Below are 21,531 nucleotides of genomic sequence, written 5' to 3' on the forward strand. Positions count from 1 at the left end.
ACTGTAAACTAAGCTGCGTCACCTCAGAGATATTCTTCTTAAAGTAATCTTAAAACGCAAGGTTTACTCCGTATGATTATCCACGGTTGGTTCAAATAGTTGTGGCTATTTCCTGGGATTGATTCTGCACAAAATGGACATGTGACCTACAAGGGGCCCCTCCTGATCAGTGCTTTCGGCCTTTGCAGGGTCTGACCCAAAGACCCCAACGCCCATGTTTATGGGCAGTTGGCATAGGGCAGCTTACGCCACTGTGAAAGGGCAGGAATGCACCATATTTAGGAAATATGGTGAACTCCTGCCCTTTCACCCTGCGCTGGTGCACAGTTTGCTGCTTAGCATCAATGCAGGCACCCTTGCACAGTGGTGCAAGGCTGCCTGCTATGCATGCAGGATTGTTTTAGTGGAGGAAGGAGCAGCTTCAGGGATGTAACAAAGGCCCCCCCCCAGAGCTTTGTGGTGCAGGGAGGGAGCCAGGGCTCCAGGTGCCCCCCCAGCCCAGCACCTGGCCTCACTGAGTCCAGAGGAGGCCCCCTCCATGTAATTTGCAGTGGGGCACCCTCCAGTTTCATTACCCCACTGGGCAGCTTCCCGCACAAAAACGATCCCGAGAGGCGTTTTCCTCTTTCTATGTGGGCTGCATAGTGCAGCCCACATAGAAAGAGGAAAAATTGTTACGCCACCCCTGGGGGAGGTGTAAGGTTTTGGCGCTATTTACCCGATTCAGTAAATTTGGTTCCGCTTCAATATCCATGGGTGTTGCATGGGAAAACCCACTGCAACGTCCATGGATCGCCTCCCTGGCGCAGAGTAAGGCAACGCAGCGACTTGCGCTGTTTTACCTTACTTCCTACCTTACTTCATATCTATGAGGCCATGAAAAGCCACGCAAAGTGGCTTTGCGTAGCCTCATAGATACAGTTGAGAAGCTTGTGCCACCAGAGCATCAAAAAGTGACGTTCCAGCGGCACAAGCCTCTCGTAAACATGCCCCTACATTTCTCAAAGTCAGCTCCGGTTATGATCGTTCACTGAGCTGGTTGTGCTGTATTTACTGTGATTTGTAGGGAAAGCTCTTGTTGTTGTAGGAGAGGGCTTCATTGCTGTTTTTTGCTGCTCTCCAGTTTTGCTTTTATTCTCTGTTCTGGGAGCCACTCTTGCCTTGTATTCCTAGACGAGAATCCCCAGCTTGGATCCCGGTGATGGGAGAGTTTCGCTCTTTGCACAGCAGAGCAGAAACAACCAGTCACTGATGTCAAGTCTTGCTTTAAAGGTGCACAGCTATTATCCGTCAAACAGTGCGACATATGATGAGCAGCATCGCTTACGGCAATGGTTAACATGCAAGCAGCGCACAATGACATCTCCTTCAGCACCTCGACCATAAGTCAACGTCTCCATTAACCTGCCAACAGCATTGAATGAGACATCACTCTCCACTCATATCACTGTGCTGTGGAAATTCATGACCTGCCTCTAGCCCATGGCTCAGATATCCTTGTCGGAACCCGCCAAAGCATTATAAATAGGTATCATGTCCAGTCTGCCTACAAGACCCAATCCAAGTCTCGCAACCTGCTTGGCCATCACAATCAACCCCATGTACTGAGCCATGTTTGCAGATTGCAGCTGTTTTTTTGTATCAATATGTGTCTGCCCATCACAGGCTATTCCAAATACGGAGCCCTCGTTGACCATTACTAGCAATTACAGTGACCCAGCCAACCTGACCATGACAACAAACTCCCACGTACTAAGCCATGTTGAAACATCACAAGCCCAACTTCAATCACCTAGCCCTGGTGGAACAAGGCAATCAACCCCAAATATCAAGCAGCGCCTGTCCCCACCAACCCTAGTGTCGAGCCCTGCTTAACTATCGCAATCTAACCCAAATATTAACATCTGCCCGACTGTCCTAACCAACTCGGTCATGACCTGCCTGAACATAACACGCTATTCAAAATATCAGGCTTTGCTTACTGCACCCAGCTGTAGAAATTAAACTCTGAGTGATGATTGGAACCAACCCCAACTGTGACCATTGCAACCAGCCGCAGGTACCAAGCCGCCCCTAACCATCGCAAGCAACCCGTGGGTATTATGTTCTGCCTGACCTCTGTACCCAGCTGTGGGAAAGTACCCCATTTCTACATGGTTATCCCTCACTTTTTGCCTTGTATCTGATGTAATTTCTACTGAAGGTGCACTGAGTTCCTGCTAACCAGGCCCCAAGTGCCAGATCTCTTTCCCCAAAACTGCCCAGTCGTTTCACAAATTGGCCAAACCTGTAGAACCCTCTGTAAGTCCCTAGTAAATGGTACCCCTGATACCTAGGGCATGGGGTACTAAAGAGGGTCCCTAAGTGCTGCAGCACAAATTGTGCCACCCTAGGGACCCCTCACCAAGCACATGACAGGCTCCCATTGCCAGCTGTGTGTTTTGGTACAGACAAAAGTGAAAACGCAACATGGCACACAGCCTGTGTGCCATGTCCCTTAACACTGCATGTTATGTGTCACCCCTCTAGCAGGCCTTACATGCGTGAGGCAGGGTGCATTGTATTGCATGTTAAGGCATAACTGCATAAGCAGATATGCCCCTGCTATGTCTTTGTTGCTTCTCAGACACAGTAAGTGACCAGGGAAGCCATTTTAAAAACATGTGCTGGACACTGGTCACTACAAGTTCCCCAGCTACATGATGGCTTCACTGAAGATAGGGATGTATGGTATCAAACTTCTCGTATTGGTGAACCCACACTGATGCCAGTGTTGGAACTACCAATACATGCACCCAGAGAGCACCTTAGAGGTGCCCCTGAAAACCTACCCATACTAGTGTGTAAACTGACAGTTCCGGACCAGTTCAACCACCTTAGCCACGTTTCTGACCCCCCCTAAGGTAAGAGGCAGTGCTCTTGTGGGCCAGAGAGAAAAGCCTGCACTGGGAAGGGGTGTTGGCACCTCATCCAGTCAAGATGGACATTCCAGGGCAGGAAGCTTCATAGGCCTAGCTACCTTTGTAATGCGACCCAGGTCTCTCCAAATGGCGGAGATGACCAAACCCCCTGTCCTGACCCCACTTTTTGGCGGCAAGACAAGTGGGAAAATTAGTCAGATTAGGTATGCCCACTTCAAACCAGTCTCCCCCCCCTTCCCAAGGTGGGCAAGCTTAAGTGGGCCCCACTTTATAAATTCCTCCATCTTGTTTTGGGTGGAATTCGACCTCTAGGGTCAGGGTTATGCCCAGTTCCCAACGGAAGTGGTCATAAAGAGGGTGTAGTCACCCTAAAGGTGGGCAGCCCATTGGCTGCCACCTGGCCCTTCTTGTAACACCCCTAAATTGAGTATTAATGTGGCACCCCTGAACCCAAGAATTCAGATCCCCTCTGAACTGAAGACGAAGGACACTCCAGAGATGCAAAAGGTAAGAACGGAAGATCTGCGACCGACACAGCACAAACCCTGCCAGTCTGCCTGTGGACTTCGACAACTGCGAGAAAGACGCCTCACCCTCCAGCTGTTGACACTTCCAAAAGCCCAGGAAGACTTGCAGCCTTCATTCCAGCACATCGAATTCCTGTGGAGGAGCAGAGCTGTTCCCTGTATCCTTGCAGGCACCCAGGAATCACTGAAGAGGATTCCTGACCACCAAAACTGGCCACCAGACAGTACCACTGCACACAAGCCGTCCAGCTTATTTTGAAGTGGGCCAACTGTGCCAATCTGGTCCCCAGCCGCTCCAGAGACAAAGTCCATTGTGGGGTTTCCCACTGCAACATTCACACTGACACCTGGAGCCTCTTTGTGCAGGCCCTCCTCAACCGAGACTGCCCCCGGTGATGGTAACCTTGATGGTCCACGGCAACTCTGCACCTAGTTGCCCCGGACTGAGAAGAGGACCACTGGTAACACCACATCCCCCAGGCTCATAAGACTTGAGCTCACTTGTTAGTACATCCGGATGGTTCCCCAGTCCACGCTGGCAGCCTCTCCTGTGGACCCCCCTTCCACTGCGACTGCCACTGGTGATGGACACCTGACGGCCCAAAACCCGCTGCACCTGGATGCCCTGACCAAGGAGAGGAGATCCACTTCCACTAGTGTCTCCCACTCAGTGGCTCACCCAAACAGGATGCCCAGTCCTTACCTGCAGCCTCTTTTCACAGTGGTGATCTCCATAGGAATGCATTGGGCACCCAATGCTGGTTTGCACCCTGCACCTGGCTGCCCCGTTGCCGCTGAGGGTGTACTGTGGGTGCTGCCTTGGACCTTGCCCACTCTACTCACCTAAAACCCAGGAGATTGGTCCAGTAAGTCACTGTATTGAACCTGTTTGCTGAATTTGTTTTCCTCCCATAGGTTAACATTGAAGAACTAAAAAATTGCACTGTCTGTTTTTGCAAATGAACAGTATCTATGCTTAAAAATGTGCTTACCTTGTTATGTAGTTCTGGGTTTCAAACTATATATAAATAGAAGTGTTATTTTTCTAAATTGGTCTCAGATTTACTCTGAGTGTGTCCCTCATTTATTGCCTCTTGGGTACAACAAATGCTTAGCACTATCCTGTGATATGCCTAACTGCTCGCTCACACAACCACAAAATAGAGCGTTAGTAATATCTACATTTGACTCTGCAAACCAATTGGGGATCCGCTGGACTGTCTGCACGGTGTACTTGCTTTTAGTGCACCATATAGAGAGCCAGCTTCCTACCCCAGCTCTCAGATATTTATTCCTGCATAACCATTTCAACCAGGCCTGGCTCACCTCCGCAACCAATTCCCAAGTATTGCGGCTGGCTTGGTCATCGCAACCATCCCCAATCAGTTCAAAATATTGAGCAGTGCCAGACCATGGAACCAACCCAATGTCTCAGAAGTGCAGCAATCAATCCTTCATATGAAACTGTGACCACCACAAGCAAATCTAAATATTGAACCCTGCCACACTCCAGGTATCGAGCCATGCCTGACCATAGCAATTATCCTAAAGTATTAGCAGCCTGGGCTCTTACTGATCAGACCTGACCATTGAGATGGGAAAAGGGAAATTATGATATATATGTGCACTGAAAAAAAACAATGGTTACAGAGACGTTATAGTTAGGCTCCCGTTACACTCCTCAGAAACCATAGACATTCAGCAGCTGTAGTTATCTGAGCTAACTATAACTTGTGCCCCAATAAGGCACTGCTTATGACCCCACATATTACATCACTCATGACATGCTCAGTGACATCACTGAGGACATCACTGATAACCTCATCCAGTGAGTGTAAGGGGTTGTATGGATGTGTGAGTGGGTCTGTGGGTGAATGAGTGGTTCAGTCAGTTGCTGTATGGTAGAGTGAATGGATGTGTAAGTAGCTGTATGGGTTAATGAGTGGCTGCATTGGTTGCATGAGTGGGTGTGTGAGTGGCTGTACAGGTGAGTGGGTGTGTGAGTGCTTTTATGGGTGAGTGAAAGTGTTTGTGACTGTCAGTGAGTGTATGGGTGAGTGAGTGGGTGTATCAGTGGCTGTATGCACAAGTGCGTGGATGTGGCAGTGACTGTATGTGAGAGTGAGTGGATGTGTGAGTAGCTGTATGGATGAGCAAGCGGTTGTGTAAGTGGCTGTACAGGTAAGTGAGTGGGTGTGTGAGTGCATATACAGGTGAATGGTTCTATGGGTGAGTGACTGGGTATGGAAGTGAGTGTATTGGTGAGTAGGTGGCTGTGTCTGTGACTGTATGGCTGAGTGGGTGTGTGAGTGGTTGTATGGATGAGTGCATGGGTGTGTCAGTGCTGTGTGGGTTTGTTAGTGGGTATGTGTTTGGGTATATGAATGGGTGTGTGAGTGGGTGTATGGGTTTTGTAAGTGGTTTTGTGAGTAGCTGTAAGAGTGCATAAATAACTGAGTGCTGAATGGGTGAGTGAGTGGTTATGTAAATGAGTGAGAGTGGGTGTGTCAGTAGTGTTATGTGCCTGTGAATGAGTATGTGAGTGAGTAGTTGTGTGTGCGAAAAGGTACGAGAGTTTGTATGGGTGTGTGATTGGGTGTGTGAGTGACTCTGGATGATGTCATCAGTGGTTACTGACCATGTCATGAGTAATGTAATATGTGAGGTCATAAGCAGTGCATTTCGTGGGTGCAAGTTATAGTTAGCTCAGGTAACAACAACTGCTGAATTTCTATGGTTTTGTATGAGTTAAATGTGAGCCTAACTATAACGTTTCTGTAACTTTTGGGGTTTTTTTTCAGTGAATTTCCAAGGTTTTTTTAATGCTATTTCCTAACTATAACGTCCCTGTAAACTTTGGCTTTTTCAGTGAATTTCTATGTTTTTTAAATTCTATTTCCTAATTAAAACGTCCTGTAACCTTTTTGGTTTTTTTGAGTGAATTTCTATGTTTTTTTTTTTTTACTTGTATTTCCTAACTATAACATCCCTGTAACCTTTGTTTTTTTTAAAATAATTTGTATGTTTTTTTGCAATTTATATTTTGTAACTCTTACCTGTAACTTTTGTAATTTTTTAAGTGATGTTTTATTTTTTTATTTATGGTTCTTCTAAAGTGCGATATATGAACATATTCTGGAAATATAGTGGTAATTTAAAAAAAATTAAAATTCTGGAGTTGAGTCTCAATCGCGACTAGTAGCGTTCCAGTCTTGACTCTACTGTATTTTTCTTACTTTTAAAAGATATATAAAAGCATTTCATAACTTTTGGTTACATAAAGAGATTCATTTGTAAAGTATTAGAATAGACTATTTTCTATTGAAAATGTATTTTACTGATGCTTTTTTGGGAGTCGCGAAGCATACGTGACCCCTACTGTGATGTATTTTTAACAATATGAAATAGTATATAAATACAGCTTTAAAATACAATTTGAAGCCAGAGGATTACAATTAGAATACCAAAAGTGGTACAAACATACATACATAAGTTTTCAATCATGTTTTTATTAGATTTGACAAAGACGCGACTCAGTCGTGGCGTGTACGAGATGCAGTCGCGTACTCCATGTGACAACCCAAAAGAAGATTTGATTGGCTGAACAGATTTCCATTATTTCTACAGGAAGGCTCCACCCATGTTCAGTCATCATTTGGGTGTGTTTCACTAGGAACAGACCTTTGTTACTATATAGCAATTTGGGTTCTTTTTTTGAGGGGGGGGTTTATGTTTTGCTGAAAAGGATAAGGTGGCAGCTGCTTCACCGCCAAATGAAGATCTTCGCAACAATCATTCTGATGAGGAGGAACCCCCCAGAAAGAAGAAGGAGAGCACTGTTTGGACCTTCTTCACAATTCCAGAGGGGGGGAAAGTAAATGCTCGCTAGGTAACAGGCACACTGGGCAAGAAAGTTCTGGCTCGGGATCCAAGTGAAAATACTCCTGTGGCACTTCATCAATGGTGAAGCATCTACAAAGCATTCATTGTGCACGCCTCGCAAGAGCAGAAACGAAAAGGGACTTCCTTGGAAGATGCACAGACCAGGATTCACAACCAGGCACATCATCTGGACATGTGTTGTCTACAAACTCACCACTAACTGTTCCAGAGTTTGCTGCTGTTGGACAACACTGCCTCACATGTAAAGCTATTTCGAGTGTGGAATAACAATCACTCTCAACCATCATAAACAGCATCAACACTCATAAGTGTTAGTTTTTTCTGTTCTTTAAAAAAGTTTGTGCTGTTTATTACGTAGCACTATGTTTTAAAGTTTTTTTTCAACAAACATTTTTTTAAAACACCCAAAAAATTATTTGAAAACACAAAAACATTTAAAAACGGTGTAAAATAAACAAAATGGTTGTGTTTAGAATCACCTATTCTGGTTAAAAAAATACTTATATATTTGGGTGAGTGAGAGGCTACATGAGTGAATGTATGGTTGAGTGTGCTGGGTGTATGAGATAGTGAGTGGATAGTATATAAGTCAGTGAATGCATGAGTGTCTGTAAATGTGAGTGGGTGCGTGACTGCCTCTAGGGGTGAGTGAAAAGTTGTGTGAGTGGTTGTATGGGTGAGTGAGTGGGTGCATGAGTGTGTGCATGAGTGAGTGAGTGCATGAGTGGCTTATAAGTAAGTGACTAGATGCATTAGGGGCTGTATTACTGAGTGATGAGGTGTGTTAGCTTTATGGGTGAGTTACTGGGTGCACAAGTGGCGGTATGGGTGAGTGAGAGGATGCATGAGTGGTGGTATGGGTAAGTGACTTGATGCATGAGTGGCTGCATGGCTGAGTGATAGGGTGCATGAGTAGCTGTATGGGTGGCTGACTGGGTGCATGACTGGCTGTCAGTAAAAAGATGCTTAAGTGGTTTTATGGGTAAGTGAACGCATAAGTGACTGTAAGGGTGAGTGAGTGGGTGCATGACTGCCTCTATGGGTGAGTGAGAAGGTGTGTGTGTGGTTGTATGGGTGAGTGAGTGGGTGCATGGGTGAGTGAGTACATGAGTGGCTGTATGGGTAAGTGACTGGGTGCATGAGAGGTTGTATAGGTAAGTGATAGGATGCATGAGTAGCCATGGGGTGAGTGACTGGGTGTGTGAGTAGCTATATGGATGAATGACTGGGTGTGTTAATGGTTGTATGTGTGAGTGAGTGGGTGTATGAGTGGATATATGGGTGAGTGAGTGGGTGCATATTTGGATATATGGGTGACTGAGTGCATACGTGGCTGTATGGGTAAGTGACTGGGTGCATGAAAGGCTGTATGGGTGAGTAATTGGGTGCATGAGTAGCTGTTTGGGTGAGTGACTGGGTGCATGAGTGCCTGTATGGGTGAGTGAGATTGTGTGTGAGTGGTTGTATGGGCAAGTGAGTGGGTGCATGAGAGAGTGTATGGGTGAGTCTGCGAGTGCATGTGTGAATGTTTGGGTTACTGAGAAGGTATGTGAGTGGTCTAATGGGTGAGTGAGTAGGTGTATGGGTGAGTTATTGAGTGCATGTTAGGGTGTATGAGTGGGTGGGTGCATCAGTGGTGTGTGAGTGAGTGCATGAGTGACTATAAGGGGGAGTGAGTGGGTACGTGACTGCCTCTATGGGTGAGTGAGAGGGTGTGTGAGTGTTTGCATGCATGAGTGAGTGAGTGCATTAGTGTCTGGATGGGTGAGTGAGTGGATGAGTAACTGTATAGGTGAGTGACTGAGTGCATGAGTGGGTGCATGGGTGAGTGAAAGGGTGTGTGAGTAGCTGTGTATGTAAGTGACTGGTTGTATGAGTGGGTGTATGAGTGAGTAACAGGCTGCATGAGCGGCAGTTTGTATGAGTGAGGGGTTGCATGAGTTGTTGAATGTGTTATTGACTGGGTGCATGAGTTTCTGCATGGGTGTCTGAGTAAATAAGTGACTATAGGTGAGTGAGTGCATGAGTGGGTGTATGGGTGACTGATAGGGTGCATGAGTAGCTCTATGGGTGAGTGAATGAGTGTATGCATGGCGGAGTGGGTGAGTGATAGGGTGTGTGAGTGGTTGTATGGGTGAGTGAGTGGGTGCATGAGGAGGTATATGGGTGACTGTTAGGGTACATGAGTAGCTCTATGGGTGAGTGACTGGGTGTATGAGTAGCGGTGTGGGTGACAGGGTGTATGAGTGGTTATATGGGATGAGTGAGTGGATGCATGAGTGGGTGTAAGGGTGAGTACATCAGTGGATGTGGATGAGTGAGTGCATCAGTGACTATACAGGTGACTGATTGCATGAGTGGCTGTATTGGTAAGTGATTGCATGAGAGGCTGTATGGGTGAGTGATAGGGTGCTTGAGTAGCTCTATAGGTGAGCAACTGGGTTCATAAGTGGGTGTATGGGTGAGTGAGTGGGTGAGTGGGTGCATGAATGGCTTTGTGAGTGAGGGGTTGCATAAGTGGTTGTATGGGTGTGAGAGAGAGTGCATAAGTGATTCAATGGGTGACTGAGTGGGTGTATAACTGGGTATATGGGTAACTGAGTGAATGAGTGGCTGTATGGGTGAATGGCTGCATGAATGGCTGTATGGGTGAATGATGAGGTGGATGAGTGGTTATTAAGTGAGTGGGTGTATGACTGATTGTATAGGTGAGTGAGAGGGTGTATGAGTTGTATGGATAAGTGAGTGGGTGCATGAGTGGGTCTATGTGTGACTGAGTGCATGAGTGGTGAATAGGTGAATAGTAGTGTACACCAGTAGTGTTATCCAACTGGTAATCTACAAAATCTCCATCATTTTCCAATTTTCTCTTCTTGACATCTTTTTGTTTAGCTTTGCTCGTTATCTTTTCTGTAATTTTTATTGCTTCTTTTGTCAGTTTCCACTTAGGACATAATATAGGTTTTTCATAAAAGGGATACTGTCCTAAGTGAGGAGCAAATTTATTTCCTAATCTGTTGAACTCTCTCACACAATTTGCATCTGCACTAAGCATCTTCTCATCAAAATCCACCAGAAAAAACAGATCACGTTCAAACTCATGACAATGCTACATATGACATACCTTCTTTAAATACAGTACTTCCAATATTAATAAATGCAGCATCAACGCTTAAACCTTGAGACTTCTGGATAGTTACAGCATACGCAAGACAGACTGGGAACTGTTTTCACCAGTTATTTAGGTCTTTTACAAGCAAAAAACATACTGCTCCTCGTCCAATTTGCTTAGCGCCATCAACCTGATCAAGCTTTATAGCTAAGAATTGAACCTCATCATGGTTAGGGTATTTAATGAAATCTATAACTTTACCCATCACACCATTTACTAATCCTTCTTCAACACTTAAATTACATCTGAAAATTACTTGACAGTTTTTGCAGAAACACTTCTCTAGTCCAGCAGTCCTGAATACAGATTTCTCTAAAGAGTTCAATTTATCTTGTAGTTTTTCACTTAGTAGCACAGTTACTCCTTGGTTTTCCATTTTGTCGGTAGCAGGCATCTCCAAAATGTCTTTATTCTCTAGATTTAGTAATTCTGCATTAATTCAGCACACTGTTGAAGTGTGGGCATTAAAGAAAGTATGGACTTCCCTAATTTACAAAAATCATATATTAGCTCTGCTGCCGTCCTCTTACAGGAAAAAGGTTTCTTAGTAAGTCGACATTTCAACATCTATTTTCCCTCCTCTGTCATAACTCCTACTCTAACGTTCTTTAGAATGTTTCCATATTCCATATCAGTGACTTGACACATGTTTCACAAGCTCCTTGTATTTGAAATGAAATGCTGCCAAATGTTTACATTGCCAATACTTCCCAAAGAGTTCCGAGTTTCTTCATGTGAAAGATTTTTTAACATAGGCTGTCCTTTAACAAGAGTAAGTTGTAGTAGGTCACGTAAAAAAACAATTAAATGCTTTCTTCCAAATGATACATGGTATTTAGTTTTTACAGTCTTTTGCATTCTCAGGTGAACAAGGGTAACATTATATTGGAAACCATGCTTACCTCATCAATAATTAAAAGCTTACATTTCTTCAAAGCTCTTGCCACCTCATGACACGCTTCAACAGATAACTTCTGGTATTCCAGTTTATTATCATGCTCTAGTGGTAGCCTAAGTAATCTGTGTGAAGTTGTTCCTTTGATATTGTGTGCAGCTAATCTTGTCGGTGCTGTTACTAAACACAATACATTTGATACTGTAGTTTTGTGTAAGAATGTGGAGAAAACTTTTATTAAAAAGCTTTTCCCAGAACCAGTTTGGTCACTGATGCATAAAAGTATTGGCTTGAATGATGAGCAATTGCATTATTTCTTCTTGTGAAGACATCCAGGTTCTATTTTGTCTTTTACTTCAATATAAATGTCCTTCTGTTCATTGTTCCGTTGTGCAATTAACTGTTCTAGATCCAGAGATTTTTGTCTCACCTGTTCCATTGCAGTTTCCACTTCATTCGTAGTTATTGCAGCTCCATTTTCAATAATAGATTGTCCAAGAGGATCTTGACTTAGTGGTGCTGAACTTTGGCTGCTTTGAGAACTGGCCTTAGCTACATCAGCAGCAATCATTTCTTCTTGTTGTATCTCATCATTTAACACTTGTAAATAGTTTGTGGATATGGAACACTGAATGGTATCTTTGACAGCATTAAAAAAATCTTCATAGCAGTCATACTCCCCAAGTAATTCAAATTCACTATGCCAAGGCTTGAACAGTTGAAGAAGAGCTAAATAGAGAAACTCTCTTTTGTCAGGAGTTTGTCAACTAAGTTTTTGGTGGTTAATTAGATTTTCTTTTGCATGTTTGACTAAACAACCATTACATCCACACACTGCATATTCCCCTTCTTCTATTTTTTCACTTACATTGTTTCTATATCTGTAGTTTCGAAGGCACTTGTCTTCTAGATATGGGCTTCGTCTTGGATAGTACCTAACCAAGATATTTGATTTCACAATGTTGTACTTTGTGGTTCAAACTCTGCTAGGTACTGAATTTCCCAGAAATACTTTACCACTCTGTTTTGTGTTCTAGCTAGACCAAGGCTTACCCAGACAATACCTTTTGATTTTGAGAATAAACTTGCCAAACTCACCCTGTCACTGATTTTATACAATCCCATTTTCCTATGGGAAAGCATTTTCAAGCTGAAAAATAAAATTTCTTGCAAAGTGTCTTCTCTGCAGAAATCTTCTCCCACATCTCCTTCTCTGTCTTCTCAGATTTTGTATTGCATGACGTGATATACCGAGCCACAGCTATGGAGTTGTCTGCAACAAATTGTATATCCATATTAGCATTCCACATTTTTAAAATCACAGGGTTGTAGTCATTAGTATATTTTGAAGTCTCTGTTCTTCTTAGATCATAATTGTTCTTTGGTGATTTCCATGTCAGTGTATGTCTGACTGAAGACAAGAGGCTGTTTACTATTCCTTTTGAAATGACAGATCTTGGAAATCCAAATTGACATCTTGTATAAATAATTTCCTTTGGATCTGTATTTATGACATAGTACTTCCCGCATCTATGTGTTTGGAAATGCAAAACGTATTCTCTGAGACCTCTTTCACCAGTGTGTTTTGGTATGGTACATGTCACATACTTTTCTATAAAAGACAGTACAGGATCATCAGTGTGTGCTACAAATTTGGGTGCATCTTTTATTCATAGCAGCATGTGAATATGAGGAGCACTTCTTGCCTGGTACCCTTTCCGCCAAAGTTAATCAGTTACTTCACCAAGAGAAGAGTTGCTTTTGTTGTAGATAAAAGCCGTCATAGCTTGGTACATGTGGTTGAAATATTTACAAACATTAGCAGGGTCTAATGAGCAAAGTTCTCCAGCTGTGTTTACATTGATGTATTTTAGGTTTGAGTTTGCCTCCCTCAAGAATTGAAGGAGGTCATCCCACGCATACTCAGCGCAACTGAGTGTCAGAAACCAGGTTGGTGCACCCAGGTTTTTCCGCATACATTTCAGTTCTCCTTGGTGATGGAACCAATATTCGTTGGTACAACGTTGGCACGCCATTAAATGAATCAAGTTGTATTCTAAGTTTTCGTCCTTTTCTTGAACTTTGTTGAAATTTTGAAGATTAACTCATGTTTTTAGAATGTGATTTACTGCATACGAAAGTCCAAACAAGTCACTCTCAAGTAGAAGGTGTAGCATGTATGGGATACACTGTCGGAATCTTGGATCCTCTGAATATAATCTTGTTGATCGGTATTCAGCTGCTGGTATTTGTATGGGCCGGTCATCATAGCGATTACCTACTCTAGTGGGAAACAACTGGGGAAATCAACTGGGGAGCCTCATGGGAGCTCCCTTTGCTTGTTTCATTTGAAACTGCTCACTAGCATCACCAATTACTTCTTTGGAATGCAACAGATGGATGCTGTAGTGCTCATAAATTTGTTCTGAACATGATCAATCCACTTTTTTATTTGTCCACTTGTTGGCAAGCTATAATCTTCAACATTTGACATATCAGGTTCAACATCAGCATTTTTATTATAAATATTATTCTGTACCAGGTATAATGTTGCTTGTTTTAGTTTATGAATATCAACTAACTCTTGCCAAATTGTTTTATTCTTAGTTGACACACCATTTACTAGAATAATAAGTGGCTCATCAGTGTCTTTTTGGTTACAATCGGATAATCGATTGAAATGGATGAACGGACTGTATAGGCATTGAGCCATATACATTTAAGTCTTGTGGCTGTTCTGGAATACTCACAAGTTCTAATGTGTTATGTACTGCTCTAGCTGGTGTTTTGTGATCCTCTAACTCGTCATATCAGTACTTACACTTAACATGGTACAGTAGGCAAGGAAGAAAAAGGTTGTGAGGATGTCAGGTTTGTTTCTTTGGTTCTGCAGTGTACGACTGGGTGGGTTTGTGATTGGGTGCATGAGTTTGTGAGTGGGTCTGTGAGTCGATACGTGTGTCTGAGTGGGTCTATCACTGAGTGTATGAGTGTCAGTGTGTCTGTCAATGGGTGCATGCTTGTCTAAGTGGGTCTGTGAGTGGGTGTATGGGGGACTGAGTGGTTGTATAAGTGTCTGAGTGGGTCTATGATTGGGTGCCTGAGTGTCTGAATGGGTCTTTGAGTATGTCTATGAGTGTCAGTGGAGCTGTGAGTGGGCGTTTAAGTATCAGTGCGTCTGAGAGTGGATGCCTAGTGTCTGTGTGGGTCTGTGAGTGGGTGTGTGAGAGAGTGAGTGCACCTGTGAGCGGACGTCTGAGTGTCCGAATGGGTCTTTGATTGGGTGTATGAGTGTTAGTGGGTCTGTGATTGGGTGTATGACTGAGTGGGTTTGTGAGTGGGTGCAAGAGTTTGATAGTGGGTCTGTGTGTTGATATGTGTGTCTGAGTGGATCTTTCACCATGTGTGGGTTTTTCACTGAGTGTATGAGTGTCAGTGTGTCTGTCAATGGGTGCATGCATGTCTAAGTGGGTCTGTGAGTGGGTGTATGGGTGACTGAGTGGGTCTCTGAGTGGTTGTATACGTGTCTGAGTGGGTCTATGATTGAGTGTCTGAGTGTGTGAGTGTGTGAATGGGTCTTTGAGTGGGGCTATGAGTGTCAGTGAATCTGTGAGTGGGTGTAGGAGTGTCAGTGCGTCTGAGTGGATGCATGAGTGTCTGTGTGGGTCTGAGAGTGAGTGGGTGTGTGGTGGGTGTCTGAGCATCTGAATGGGTCTTTGGGTGGGTGTATGAGTGTCAGTGGATCTGTGAGTGGGTGCATATGTTTCTGTGTGGGTCTGTGAGAGGGTGTGTGAGAGTGAGTGGGTCTGTGATTTGGTGTGTGAGTGTCTGGATGGGTCTCTGGTGGGTGTGTGACTGGGTCTTTGAGTGTCTGAGTGGGTCTTTGAGTGGGTCTTTGAGTGGGTGTATGAGTGTCAGTGGGTCTGTGAATGGGTGTACGAGTGAGTGGGTGCATGAGTTTGTTAGTGGGGTCTGAGGGGGTCTTTCACTGAGTAAGGGTCTTTCACTGAGTGTCAATGTGACTCAATGGGTGCATGCATGTGTAAGTGGGTATGTGAGTGGGCGTATGGGTGACTGAGTGGCTCTCTGAGTGGTTGTATAAATGTCTGAGTGGGTCTACGATTGGGTGTCTGAGTGTCTGAATGGGTCTTTGAGTGGGTGTATGCGTGTTAGTGGGTCTGTGAATGGGTATATGAGTGTCAGTGCGTCTGTTAGTGGGTGCATGAGTGTCTGCGTGGGTCTGTGAGGGTGTATCCACTATGTATACAGTCCCTAAAAACTAAAGTAAAAATAGTGTTAAGACAGCCTATTATGTTAAAAGTAACTTCCAAATAAAAACAAAAAAGTTACAAAATTGAAACTTAGCCGTGTTACCTTCACCTCTGCAAAACACTATGGCCCATATTTATACCTTTTTAGCGCCGCATTTGCGTAGTTTTTTTACGCAAAATCGACACAAAGTACAATTGTATTTTGAAAGTTTGCGCCGATTTTGCATCAAAAAACTACGCAAATGCGGCGCTAAAAAAGTATAAATATGGGCCTATGTGTTTCTAAGACGTAATGCGTATGACACATCATCATTACGGCAAGTGTGACATCATTAGTGGAGATAGCTTGTTTTATGAGACTCGTGTCCCTCCCGATCATTGTGATATTTTCTGAACTCTTAACATCACCTGCTCCACTGCATAAACTATCTTCACTCTGATGACGTCACATGTCCCATAACACAAGTTATCCTCATATGATGATGTCACCTGTCCCGACAAGTGTTGTAATCAGTGCAGAGGTATCTTATGTTGCAGCATTTGTGACATCATTGTGTGAGTGATTTAGTTTGTTGGGGCCTATGAATTGATATGCGTGGAAATATGTCATGAAGCGTAAGTATGCTCTGAATACTGGCTACCATGGGTATTAATACTTGGGAGGTTTTCTTAGCCCAGCTGGATGCACTGGGCCTCACCTGACCATAGTTGATGTATCACAGATTCTTCTGTGCACTGGAGGTGGAAGCTAGAATTGAGGCTGGTGATGAAAGGTCCAGATAGACATGGACTGGAAATTGAAATGGAAATATCATCTGAGGGCAGGACATGGTGACCTTGCACATAAAATTATTGTCCTCCTTATGGTAACCAGAACATCTAATGATTGATGTCCTCATAGTTACCTATCAGAATATTTTTCTGTTATGACCACTGGTATTTTTATGGCACCTCTAAGCAACATATCAGGTAACCCTCTGTCCTCCTGTTGTCCGCAGCCTACATGGAAGCCCTCTGACCGATGCCGGGCTGGCTCTTCTCAACCCAGCCCTCTCAGTGCACCCTTCGCTGGTGTCCCTCGACCTGGGCGACTGCATGCTGGGCGATGAAGGTGTCAACCTAATCTGTGGGCTCCTGCCTCCCGATGGAGCCAAGTCAGGTAAGGCACTGATGGTTTTCATGTGGGGTAGCTTGGGGGGGCAGGTTTGTGGATCTGAAAGAGGTTGTGCTAGTGACTGGAAGGGCACCATGGCAGCACTATCCGTAGGACGCAATGCAGCAAGATGATAAATAGCGGTGGGCGTAACTTGCGTAATTTGCTGAAGTGTAATTACACAAAATTACAGCAAACTTACGTGAGGATGCATTTCGCACTAAGATAATAGTGCTAAATGCAACAGAAAAGGCACAGCGGCAGCCAGCAGCCGCCCGCGTCCTGCTCCTGTGCTCTTTCGAAGGCATTTTTGACTGACATCACACAAATGGGTGTAATCGCATAATTGTCGATTAACGTGAAATTACAGAAATTACTCTGATTACTCCAGCGTAAATAAAATTTCACCCAGGCCTAATGATAACTGGGTTGGGACTGTAGTGAAATGTGACAAGGGTTCCATACTGGAATAGCAGTGTGCGATAGGCTAGTTACAAGGTACTTTACCAGAGCTATGGTGTGGATCTCATTTCTACCAAAGTGTGAGGTCCAATCCAGGCAGCAGTGAGGTGAATTGAAAGAGGTGCATGTCCTGGAGCAGTGTGAGACTGAGATACACTGGTAGAGCTGTTGAACTTCAGTGGCAGAGCTGGCTCCAAGGAGTCCAATCTCACATCAGATTGGGCACTGAGTGCCAAGTGCCACGGGCTGTTGCATGACGCAACCCTAAACATTATCCCTTCAGCAGTGGCGGTTGGTGACGTACAAAAATGGCGGGTTGCTACAACTATACATTAAAATAAGCATTTAAAAAAGAAAAAAGAAAAGTTTCACTTATCTTATCCTGCAGCTCCCTCTCAATGTTCTTCAGTCCCTGGCTCCAGACTCCTCCGAGCACAAGGTCCCAGCACCAACTACCTTATCCAATCCAGACACTGCTCTCATGCTGTTAACAATGATAAACAGTGAAGCATCTCGATTGGCTGGAGCAGGCTGGCTTAGCGCTCTGAAAGGCTCTAGCGTCCTTGGAGAGGTTTGAATTGCACGCCGGGCTGCCGTAGTAAGATAACTGACCAAACCTTCATGCGCAGTTCAATCTGAAGTGGCCACTCCTCATCACTGCCAATCAGCAGCAATGATGCACTGGCCCCGCCCTCACATCTCGCTCGGCAGAGTAAAAAACAAAATGGCCCTCTCAGTCTGCACGATTTGTAGACTGTTCCTTGGTATGGATTGTCCTAGGGCGTAGTTCCACTCTAGGACCCTTCAGGATAGTATGTTTATAGTCACTCCGTTTTTTTACAGTGTCCCTTCGTGAGTTGTGACTGACCCTCCCCTGTAAGGGGTAGGATAGAAAGGAAGGCAGAGAAAGACTGCATTTTTACTGTCTCAAGTATCCATGACTACTTGGCCACTTTTTAGTGAAATTGTATTGTGTCCAGCCGCAACCCATCCTTTAGGGCGGAGGGCTCCCCCCCCCCCCACACCTTTTGCCCCTCATGAAGTGCCTGTCTGTCAGGCTGACCTTTGCTCAGCCAGACTCTCTCCATGTTCAGGTCAGGCAGCCAGGAGTGAGACATGCGCGATTTGCACAGACTCCTGGCTGCCTGACTGAACTTTGCTGGGCTGAAGAGGTCACAGCTCCTATGGGCGGGACCTCCTCGGCTCAGCAAAGGTGCCTCGAGGCCCTCCCCTGGGTGACGAGGAAAGCGTCAACCATTGACTCCGACCTGGATCGCTTCAGGTTTAAGCCCTGAAGCGCCCAGGGCGAGTGTCAATCAGTGACACCTCATCACAGAGTGGGGAGGGGTCAGCAGTCTCACTGACCCCATCCCACTCTGTGACCAGGCTGACTGCTGCCTTTAGGTCAGCCAATAAGGGAAGGCAACAGTCCCAACCCTCCTGGGACCTCCAAGGCTGAAGGTAAGTGTGTGTTTGTGTGAAGGTAAGTGTTTGTGTTTTTTAAATGAATATTTGGTGCGTGCGTGTATGTTTGAACGTTGATGAGTGTTGTGAATGGATGTGCATGCGTGCGTGTGTGAATGAATGAGTGCGAGTGTGGTTCCCGCCTGCACCCCTCCTAAAATTACCGGCCGCCACTGATTGTGCCACTTTTTTCGAGTGGAAAGTGAAACTCAAACACCTTCGGTGTGGGTCAGACTTCCTTGACACACAGTTAAAGCATGGGTCTGTTTCGTGAGAGTGGTTTATAATCCTTTGCATTTTTTGGCCATTTTTAGCAATAGAGTATGCTGTACAATGCACTATTTGACCCAATTTTCGCAATTTTTTTTTTTTTGGGGTGGGGACCCCCGATCTTGCCTCATGTAATCAGGGCTCACTCGCTTTCTCTGCCTGTACTTCACCCCACGATCGTAATCGTAAAACGTCACCAGCTGCCACGGTTCGCACCCACCATTTATGCCACGCCCCACTCTGAAAGTTCAGCCGCTGCGGGGGACAGTTTCGCCTTTGAGGTGAAGTGGGCCCCCTGCCACAAACAACAGCTTCTGCCTCCGAATTGTATTTTAATGGAAACTTCTGTCGGACCTGAAACTTCATATCAGTGAGAACTCAGGCTACACTTTTTAAAGGCTGAAGTCTCTGGTTCATACGGGCATCACAGGCCGCAGGCGCCTTTGTTTGTCATGACCTTTCGAATAAATCCATTCTACTCGGCCAAATATTCAGATCTAATTTTGTTTTTGTTTTGCTTCAAATGGGTTTTATTTTGAACACGGATGACCGATGTCACGAAATAAAACCGTGAAACAGATTGTGTGGTGTCACTCACCAGCCTCACTCCTGTGCACCAGCCATTCCCTCACCCTGAAAGAGCCCACCCCTCTCTTCATCAGGAAACCCCTGCATCTTCCCAGCGCAGACAGGTGGCAGGGCAATAACACTTTGCAGATTACACTTCACTAAGTGCAGTGCGGCACTTATTTCTGAGGCCCGGGGCTTATTCTTCTGCCTCAAGCATTTGCTGCGAGCAAAAGACACATATGGGAAAGACGGAGGAAGGGAAACACTAAAAAGCGTCACAATGGGAGAAAGCTGCTAGAGTGAGCTGAAGGGGCAGGGAGCGGCTTTATATGGATTAAAGAGGCCCGGGATGGCTTCAGGATTACGCAGCCTCAGTATTCTGTGCTCGCAAGTTTAATTGCAGCAGCCGCCTGTTTAAGAGGAGAGCTTTGGGCACCGGCACCTTCTTATTTACAAATTAAGCACTGACTAAGTGTTATCTTGCTCAGTGAGGTTTTCTTTGGTGGCCCCTTCCTGCAGATTCCTTCTCCCCCTGCAGGACATTTAGGGCCTGATTTAAGAATAGTTTGTGCCGGCTTTGCGTCATTTTTTGACGCAAAAGCGACACAGATTTACAAAATACAATTATATTTTGTAAATTTGCGCCACTATTACGTAAAAAAAATGACGCAAAAGCGGCGCTATCTTTCCATAAATCAGGCCCTGAGTTAGGAAGGGTGGGGGAGCCCTGCTCCATCCCCAGATTATCCACCTCCTGTTTTATTGTCCACAGCAGGGCATTTGTCCAGCTCCTTCATGTTTAGAGGCACAGGTAGGGCGGAGCAGGACCACTTCACCGCCAGCCTTCTCATCTCTCTTACACTTGGCTCGCGGCGCCAGGTGGTACACCCTTCCCACCGATCCCACTCTCACCGAGACCATGGCCAGGGCCACTGGAATTATGCAATTTTGCGGCTGCAGCTTTACTCGCATAATTATGTATTTGATACAACTGCCACATAATCCATTATATGCTGCGTAATCTGCAGATTTCAACAAAAAAAGTTTCTATCTCAAAAGGATCAAAAGTTGCTAGAAATGTGGCGACGTGTTCATGCGCAGTGAAAGGCCCTTCACATAGCTTAACTGGCCATCTGCTTCTTTCTGTATTTGGTTGTTATACTGGTACTAATGAGGTGAAATAGTTGCCCACACAGTATTCACATCTGTAAACAAAAAAGTCAAAATAATGAAGTAATCCTATAAAAAAAGTGCTGCATTATGCCACATAGTTTGTCTTGCCGCATAATTTAGTCAACTGCTGCATAACTGGGTGCTCCATTGACACATAATTCCAGGGTCCCTGCCCATACACCCACCAGACAGCTTTTAGCTTTCTGTAGGAGAAATCCACTTGTGGACCATGTCGGAAACTTAGTCATCTCAGAGCCTGCCCATTGTGTCACTCATTTGCTCACTTCTTATTGGATGGCTTGCCTTCCTCTTCTTATGTTTGGTCCTATACTGGAGCATAGATTCTTTACCATCCTAACATGTATCCTTCCACTGCTTACTTATTAAGAACTATTTTTTTCTTTAGCACTCCATGAGCGTGCATGTTTTTTTGAGCTCTGCCCCTAATATTCTTTCTCCCCCACCACTTTCCTCAGGCTAACTCTTAGGAGCATCCTCCCACCAGAACTCTTTCTTGGACCAATACTAGAACACGGTTCTTTCTTGTGGCCTTCGGTACGCAGAATGCCAGTCTGTCAATGGCCTCCATTATGCTGCTGTCCTCGCCTCCACCTGTAGTTCTCTCATTGGAGCCAAGTCTCAGAAGTGGGCTCTTTGTTAAGGTGAGAGTTTGAATGCCCACCTGGTGTCCAGGACAGATGGAAGAGTTCTTCCAAGCACCTGGAAAGCCAGCAGCTAAGTATTACTGGT

The 21,531-nt window shown here is 44.9% G+C and overlaps 1 protein-coding gene across 2 annotated transcripts in view; it reads left to right on the forward strand.

Moving 5' to 3' along the window:
* LRRC73 (leucine rich repeat containing 73) overlaps window positions 1-21,531 on the forward strand; it is a 130,834-nt gene that overhangs the window by 43,901 nt on the left and 65,402 nt on the right. For both annotated transcript variants that reach the window (XM_069236260.1, XM_069236261.1), the window contains exon 2: window positions 16,688-16,848. In XM_069236260.1, the coding sequence (XP_069092361.1) occupies window positions 16,688-16,848 (161 nt within the window). The remainder of the gene's footprint in view (window positions 1-16,687; window positions 16,849-21,531) is intronic.

Source organism: Pleurodeles waltl, chromosome 5 (assembly GCF_031143425.1).
Source record: "Pleurodeles waltl isolate 20211129_DDA chromosome 5, aPleWal1.hap1.20221129, whole genome shotgun sequence".
NCBI lineage: Eukaryota > Metazoa > Chordata > Amphibia > Caudata > Salamandridae > Pleurodeles > Pleurodeles waltl.